General features: G+C 47.8%; 1 protein-coding gene across 1 annotated transcript in view; it reads right to left on the reverse strand.

Annotated features, from left to right (window-relative positions):
- LOC144166203 (uncharacterized) overlaps positions 1–3,718 on the reverse strand; it is a 7,376-nt gene extending 3,658 nt beyond the window's left edge. Inside the window, exon 1 of the mRNA XM_077695796.1 lies at positions 3,145–3,718. Coding sequence (XP_077551922.1) covers positions 3,145–3,718 — 574 coding nt within the window. The remainder of the gene's footprint in view (positions 1–3,144) is intronic.
- Between the last annotated feature and the right edge of the window lie 5,227 nt (positions 3,719–8,945).

Here is an 8,945-nt window from a genome sequence, read left to right on the forward strand (position 1 = left end):
CACAGGTTGGGTTGGCGTGAAGGGAAGCACAAATGTCGGCACGGCGATGGCGCGGGATAACAAGAAGCCATTTGCGTCCTTCATCGAGGTAGTTACGGCGGTAAAGAAGGCCGTCGCGCAGTGCGAAGTGGGAAGCTTGTCTGCGAAGGGGCACGGGATCCTTGGTGTGGGAACGGTCCAGAGAGGACGGAAATAATGGAAGAGATCCATGGATCCTTGCGTTGCCCAGTGCATAAATCTTCCAAGGAGAGAGCAGAAAGAATGCTGTCCTCAGTCACAACACAGGCAACCTCAGGAGAAAGCGGCGATCGGACAGAGCGTCAGCGTCTTGATGTTTACGGCCCGACCGATAAATGACGCGTATGTCGAACTCTTGAAGCCGAAGAGCCCATCGCCCGAGGCGCCCGCATGGATCTTTTTAAGGAGGACAGCCAGCAGAACGCATGGTGGTCCGTGACGACGTCGAAAGGTCGGCCGTACAAATAGGGTCGAAACTTTCCCAGCGCCCATACAATGGCCAGACATTCCTTTTCCGTCACGGAGTAGTTGAAGTCCGCCTTTGTCAACGTGCGACTCGCATATGCGACAACGTACTCGCTAAACCCAGGTTTCCGTTGTGCCAGCACTGCGCCGAGGCCAACTCCACTGGCGTCAGTGTGGATCTCCGTGGGAGCGCCCGGATCGAAGTGCCGAAGGATAGGCGGTGAAGTGAGGAGGCGCCGCAAGGTCGTAAATGCGTCATCGCACGCTGGCGACTAGGCCGATAGATCACCGACGCCGTCAGCGAGAAGCCGTGTAAGCGGGGATATGATCGACGCGAAGTTCCGTACGAAGCGGCGAAGTAAGAGCAGAGGCCAATGAAACTCCGTAAAGCCTTCATAGTTGTCGGCTTCGGGAATTCGGTCACAGCACGCAACTTGCTCTTGTCCGGGAGTATTCCATCCTTAGACACGACGTGACCCCAATATGGTGAGCTGACGCGCGGCAAAGTGGAACTTTTTAAGGTTGAGTTGTAGCTGGACGTTGGTGATACAGGTAAGTACTTGCTGGAGACGTGCAAGGTGCGTTCCAAAGTCAGGGGGAAAACACAACGATATCGTCTAGATAGCACAGGCACGTCTTCCACTTCAAACCTCGTAGCACACCGTCCATCATTCGCTCGAAGGTGGCAGGGGCATTACAGAGCCCGAACGGCATGACCTTGAATTCAAAGAGGCCATCCGGGGTTACAAAGGCCGTTTTCGGGCGATCAGCATCCGCTACAGGCACCTGCCAGTATCCAGAGCGTAAGTCCAGGGACGAAAAGAATTCAGCTCCTTGTAAGCAATCGAGGGCATCATCAATGCGTGGTAGAGGATTGACGTCCTTGCGCGTAATGCCGTTTAGGCGCCGATAGTCCACACAAAATCTAATCGAGCCGTCCTTCTTCTTTACGAGAACAACGGGGGAGGCCCATGGGCTGTTCGATGGGCGAATGATGCCCCGTTGGAGCATGTCACGTACTTGCTCATCGATCACTTGACGCTCGCTAGGAGACACCCTATACGGTCGCTGCCGCAGCGGCACATGCGATCCAGTGTCGATGGAATGGGTGACGATAGAGGTACGGCCAAGCGAGGGTTGTGCGCAGTCGAACGACGAACGGAAACGGCACAGGAGTTCCAGAAGTTGACATTTCTGCGCGGGCTCGAGGGCGTGATCGATTGAAGCATGAAACACGTCGTTGGAAAGCTGTGTCGTCGTCGAAGGGGTAAGAGCGGAAATGTCATGATCAGGCGTATTGTCTGGGACGTCAACGACCCGACAGGAATCCACGAGCTCGACAGTGCCAAGGCATTTTCCCCATAGCAAGGAGCACGGGCTTGCGGACGGGTTGGTAACAATCATGCCAGTTTCGCCAGAATGAATTTTCAGCACAGCGAAAGGCAGCGGTATGCACCTGCGGCGGAGGAAGACCTCGGATGGCGTGGCAGTTGCATCCCCAAAAGAAGTACAACATAGCGGCACTACAACGGCGGACTGGGGAGGAATGGTCGTGTCTGCGGCTGCGACCAGTTTAGCGGCGGATGACGCAAAATTATCGTCATAGGTGTCGTCTGGTAGGAATGAAAATTCAACTTCGGCACGCGCACAGTCAATAAGGGCGTTGTGCCGAGACAAAAAGTCCCATCCCAAAATGACGTCATGAGAGCAGTTGGGAAGCACGATGAATTCAATGACGTACACTACGCCCTGGACGGAACCGCGAGCCGTACATGCAGCCAAGGCATGAACGGTTAGGGAGTCGGCGTTTCGTAAGGATAGTCCAGAGAGAGGCGTCATAACTTTACGAATTTTGCGGCAGAGATCGGCTCGAATCACGAAAACTGCTGCTCCGGTATCGAGCAGCGCAGCAGTCGCGACACCTTCGACTGACACGTCAATAACATTTGCTTGAGACAGTGGAGGGCTTGGACTTTTTGACGGCAACGCAGTTCTTGCCTCCGGAACTGCGGCTGTCAGTTTTCCTCTGTGGCAGGAGTGGAACGACGACGCATCGGCGAAAGCGAGCGGGGGCGCGGGGACTGAGAACGACGGTCGGCGAAAGGCTGACGGTCGGAAGCCAAGGGCGCGTACGAGTCCGAAGCGGTTTGGGGCAGCGTTGGGGGGAACCGTATGTGGGTCCATAATATGGATAGCGGCATTCCCTTGGAGGACCGTTGGCAGGCAGTACGCGGTGGCGACAGTAACGTGCGACATGTCCTGGGTAGTGACACGAAAAGCAAATCGGCCGGTTGTCCGGAGTACGCCAGGGATTCATGGATTGAGTTTGAACCCGCGCCTGAGGAAGAGGGCTTGGTGGAGCCGGGAGTCGGAACGGCGTTCTCGTCTGCGCAAGCCGTCCCGCGACGTCGGCGAAAGTAATCGGAGCAGCCACGGGAGTCTGCTGGCTAAAAGAAGGCAGCGCTTCCGCCACCTTTTCTTGAACTACATGCCGAAGAGTAGACTGAGGAACAGGGCCCAGCTCCGGAGTAGTATTTGAAGCGGCATGGCAAAGTTGTCGAGCAACCTCTTCGCGGACAATCTCTTTTATACGGACCAACACAGATCGATCGTCGAGGTCAACGGCTGAACTCGCAAGCGGCTCATTTTGGGCGAGTGGACGCCGAGTGAAGGCCCTTTGCTTGCGCAGCTCGTCATAACTTTGGCAGAGTCTGATGACGTCGCTAACGGTCCGGGGATCCTTGGAAAGCAGCATCTGAAATGCGTCGTCGTCGATACCTTTAAGGATATGTTTTACCTTCTCAGTTTCCAACATGCTGGGGTCCACGCGCTTGCAAAGGTCTACTACATCTTCTATGTAGCTCGTGAAGTCTTCTCCAGTTATCTGAGCCCGCACTCGTAAACGCTGTTCTGCTTGAAGCTTGCGCACTTCGGGTCGCCCGAAAGCTTTCATAAACCTTTCCTTGAACTCGGCCCAGGTACTCATCTCTCTACGATGGTTATTGAACCAAAGTTCGGCGAGATGCGTAAAAGAGAAGCCCACGTTGTTTAATTTCATGGCGTCGTCCCACTTGTTGTGCGTGCTGATGCGCTCAAAGGTAGAAAGCCAGTCTTCCACGTCACGATCGTCTAGCCCGCTGAACGAAGCGGGGTCCCGCGGGCGTATGGTTCCAGGGCAGACAATCGGTGGCACCTGGCCCGCCGGAATAGGCTGATGGACTGGTTCGTGGGACATTGTGGTGGGCAGCCGCCGGTTGCGAAGCTCCAGGTTTTATGATGGACCCGCACACTCCACCAATTGAAAGGGGGTTTATTGGTAGCGAAGCGCAGTCACAGAAACGGGCAGTCCAGGCTATGTCGGACAGACTAGTCTTCTGCTTCTTCTGTCTCCCGGCCGCTGCTGGCGATGATTTGTGAACCAGCCATACGGGCGGGTTGGCCTCTGGTAGCACCAATTTCTCATTACACTATATTTCTATATTTATATATATATATATATATATATATATATATATATATATATATATATATAGATATACGGGACGAGGGACTCGGTAAAGATACATATCAAGGTTGCAGTCGTCATTGCCAGTGCTATTCGGCTTTTTTTTTTTCGAAATATATAATAGGGCCGAATGACGTGTGCTTGTCACGTTTCTTTGATTCATTGATAAATAAGCGAAAATATAAGTCGAGAAAAAATCCGCCGTTTTCCGGGAGCGGGACTCGAACCCACATCTCCGCATAACCGGTGGATGTGGGTTCGAGTCCCGCTCCCGGAAAACGGCGGATTTTTTCTCGACTTATATTTTCGCTTATTTATCAATGAATCAAAGAAACGTGACAAGCACACGTCATTCGGCCCTATTATATATTTCGAAAAAAAAAAAGCCAAAAAAAAAAAAAGCCGAATAGCACTGGCAATGACGACTGCAACCTTGATATGTATGTATATATATATATATATATATATATATATATTGTGAGCGTTTATTGGTGCCTTGACTCATGAAGAAGACTCATGGAATGAATTAATTGCCATTCGCTAGTGGGACCAATCTCTCACCTGTAAATACCCATTATCATCATCATTTGTGGATTATCATCATCGTCTGGGCTTGTTCTGCCGAGTCACTGAGTTCCCTGCGGGCTGAGTAAAGAGACGTGCCTTGGAATTACCGTTCCCTTGTTCCAGCCTGCTTTCCTCTTACAATATATATATATATATATATATATATATATATATATATATATATATATATATATATATATATATATATATATATATATATTTATATATATATATATATATATATATATATATATATATATATATATATTTATTTATTTATTTATTTATATTTATGTATATATAAATACAGAAACATAGTTGGACAGTCTACAATGCCAAAGGAGGCATAGGGGTGTGGTTAGGCTCTATTTTTTACTACGGTTAATGAAGTAAGGATTTTTTTTAATATAAGGAAGAAAGAAAGAAAGAAAACACGTATATATATATGTATATATATATTTTTATATATATTTATATAGATATATATAAATATATTGACGGCCCTGGGGTTAACAAGAAGGTCCTCTTTACCCCGAGTAGTCCGAGTGGCGCTGACAACCGCCACAAACCACGGGAAACATAAATACCCAGAAAGTGGAGGGGCAAAATAGCCCCGCTGGTAGCGTAGTGGTTATCACACCAAACCGGTATTGTGAGGTCGTGGGTTCGGATTCCACCTGGCGGGCATTTTTTCTAGACTTTCTTCTTTTCTTTCCAAATTTTTTTTATCTGTTTCAATTACCTGCCACATAGTCCCCTTTGATATCCGGTTTTCTTGACTGCCAACCCCTATTTTATGTCTTATTTCACCCAGCCCCTCATTTCCCATTCTCTGATTCGCTGCATGCATAGCGAGGGCCTCTGTTCTGGCAGTGCTGGTGCCATAGGGAGCTTATGAGGGTTCAACACTGGTCGACCAGTCTCGACATGTCGTAGACACTCGAGTCACGGCCCGGGGGTTACAGAGAAGGTCCCCTTCACCCCGAGGAGTCTGCGTGCCGCTGGCAACCAACCCCAAGCACAGGAAAAAAAAACCAAACATAAATACCAAGAAAGTGGAGGGGAAAAATAGTCCCGCCGGTAGCGTAGTGGTTATCGCACCAGACTGGCATTGTGGAGGTCGTGGGTTCGGATTACACCTGGCGGGCATTCTTTCTAGACTCCTTCTTTCCAAATTCTTTATCTGTTTCAACTACCTACCACATAGTCCCATTTGATATCCGAGGTCTTCTTGACTGCCAACCCTTATCTCTGTCTTCTTTTCAACGAGCCCCTCATGTCCTATTCTGATTCGCTACATGCATGGCGAGGGCCTCTGTTCTGGCAGTCTTGGTGCCATAGGGAGCTTAAGAGGGTTCAACACTGGTCGATCACTCTCTACATGTCGTAGACACTAGAGTCACAGCCCGGGGGTTAAAAAGAAGGTCCCCTTCACACCGAGTTGTCCGAGTGGCACTGGCCCCCACCCCCAAGTGCAGCAAACAAAAAATACTTCGATTTAAATACCCAAGAAAAAGGTGGGAAAGAAGCCCCACTGGTAGCGTAGTGGTCATCGCACCAGAGCGGTATTCTGGAGGTCGTGGGTTCGAATCCCATCCGGCGGAAACTTTTTTACCACTTTCTTTATGACTGAAAAAAATTTTCAGCTGTTTCTGTGACCCACCACAATATATATATAGACAGTCAAATCTCCATATAACGAACTTCAGGGAACCGCAAAAAAGTGCTCGTTATTCTGAAAGATCGTTGTAGCGAAAATCGCGAAATTGAGGACAACAAATAACATTTCAATGCCTAAAACGACCTACCTGTAGAGCTGTGCATCCTTGAAGTCATTTTTCAGAAAAAATGCAGAAGTGATCCTGAAACAATGTACGTCTATATTAAAGTAGTTGGCCGTTTTCTTCTGGTGCGTGCTGCACAAGCTTTCTAGCACGAAGTACTCCAACTCTTCCATATTCATGTGGACTGACTCAGTGGCCGTGCGGTTTTCCCGGGAATTGTGCGGAGTTTTCGTATGCTGTCCCGCACATCCGCAGTCGTCACGTGATGGTCGCAGTCTGCGAGTACTGCCGCGCCACCCTGAGAGGCATCGCCGTTCATGCCATCCTCGCTGCCTTTTTCATCCTGAACGCTCATGCTCTGAAAATTGTCCTGTGTGGTCAGCTCCGTTGATGTCCGTAAGATACAGCAAGCAACCCGAGCAGCGGCGGAACGTGGAAAAACTCGAGTTGGAGCGCCAATAGGGCGGCCGCTGCTTTCTGGACGGAGGAGGCCAACCATGCTTCATTTTTTTCCCTTCTCATCACCCTATTTTTTATCTCCCTCGCATCGGCTCGCGCATTCCGTGGAGCAAGTTTCAAGACGTCCTCGTCTGCGCATCGCGTTGCCGTGTCGTCTGCTAGCATACGCGTCTCCGGTTGCCGCGATTGTTTAACGGAAATCTAAGAATCTCCTGCAATGAAATCATCAGTTCGTAATACTGAGGCGTTGTTAACATGGCACGGAACTAAATAAAACGTTCGTTATTTTGAAATGTTCGCTATTCTGAAGTACCTAGTAGTGAAATAATTTTACATTAAAACGTTAAGCAGTCGGCATGGGATTTCTTAAATGCTCGTTTTTCTGAAAAGTTCGTTAATGTGGTGTACCGAGATTTGTACCGAGATTTGACTGTATATATATATATATATATATATATATATATATATATATATATATATATATATATATATATATATATATATATATATTATAAACTAACATTTTATAAGGACTAAGGACAAAGAGCAGAACTTGTCCAATGCATGCAAATTGTAAGGAACTACCTATTCTATTGGTGAAGACTTTTCCCCGGCAACACGACAGGCAAGACGCAAGTTGGTGAGCTTCGCTAAGTCTCAGAACAAGTCTTTCAAAATTTCAGTTGACCGCCTGTACATTAACAAGCAGCCTTACATCTATGACGTCACCAGTGATAGTGTTGTACTAGCTAGCAGATAGCTAAATAACACGTGCGGGCAAGATCGGAATATGACTTCGCCCATTCAAGCCATCACCACATTATAGCTATCGTCTACTAACATCCGCAGCCTAATGCCAAAACGGCATTTGTTATGTTCCTTCCTTGACGATTGTGACTGCGATATTCTTGCCCTCACCGAAACCTGGCTTTACCCTGACATAACCGATAACGAAGTTCTCCCTGATCGTAGCAATTTCAACATTTACCGAAACGACCGTACTAATAGGCGGGGCGGGGGAGTTCTTCTCGCAGTAAAAAAAACTTTACAATCGTATGCCATCAAAGTACACTCTAACATAGAAATTATCTGGGTAGCATGCTTAACCAAGTCCGCCACACTGCACATCGGAAATTGTTACCGACCTCCTGACTGTAACCATTCATTTCTGGAAGAACTGCGCAGCAGCATCACTGAGGCCATCCATATCTGCCATACCGATTCCATATTCATCCTTGGCGATTTCAATTTTCCCGCGATTTACTGGAACCAGTTGTCTTCCCCTTGCCGCATGTCTACAGAATTTATCAACCTAACCTTAGACTTTAACTTATCGCAAATGGTGAATCAGCCCACTCGCGGTTCTAACATCCTCGACCTACTTCTCACCACCGCTCCTGAAACAGTAAATATCATACTGAACATAGATGGATTCAGCGATCACAGTCTTCTTCACGTAACCCTTAACATTTGACTACCTTTCTCCGGCATTGAACAGAAAAAAATCCGTGATTACAATAAAGCTAACTACAGCAAAATCAACGCTGAACTATAAACCTTCTACAACGGCATATTCCTGCCATCCTTTTTCAATCGTGACGTCAATGATAACTGGGTGCTCTACAGAAACAAATTATGCGCGCTAGCAGATCGGTATGTTCCACTTGTTTCCGTCAAAAATGATAAAACTAACCCCTGGTTTACAAAATCCATCCGACAGCTCAGAAATGAAAAGAAACGTCTATACCACGCGGCAAAACGACTTGGTACGTCCTCGGCATGGGAGGCGTACAAAAATGGTATGAAAATATACTGTTCCACAATTAAATCTGCTAAACAAAAGCATTACTCGAGCGATTTGCCTTCCCTTCTGAAATCAAATCCTAGAAAATTCTGGAAACAAATATCTCCGGAACACGATGTTCAACAGATTTCCTTGCTAGATGATCACCATGCTCCCCTCTAAGACAGTCATTGCACGTCAGCATTTAACACCTTCTTTTCATCTGTTTTCACCCGGGAAGACCACACCGATGTTCCGAACGTTCCCGATCTCAACATAGATTACATGCAAGCTATTGAAATAACGCCTGAGGGTATCGCACTTCTTGTCACTAATCTTAAGCTATCTACTTCAGCTGGCATTG

The sequence above is a fragment of the Haemaphysalis longicornis genome, unplaced genomic scaffold (assembly GCF_048455015.1).
Source record: "Haemaphysalis longicornis isolate Haplotype H1 unplaced genomic scaffold, Haemaphysalis longicornis Haplotype H1 scaffold_16, whole genome shotgun sequence".
Lineage (NCBI taxonomy): Eukaryota > Metazoa > Arthropoda > Arachnida > Ixodida > Ixodidae > Haemaphysalis > Haemaphysalis longicornis.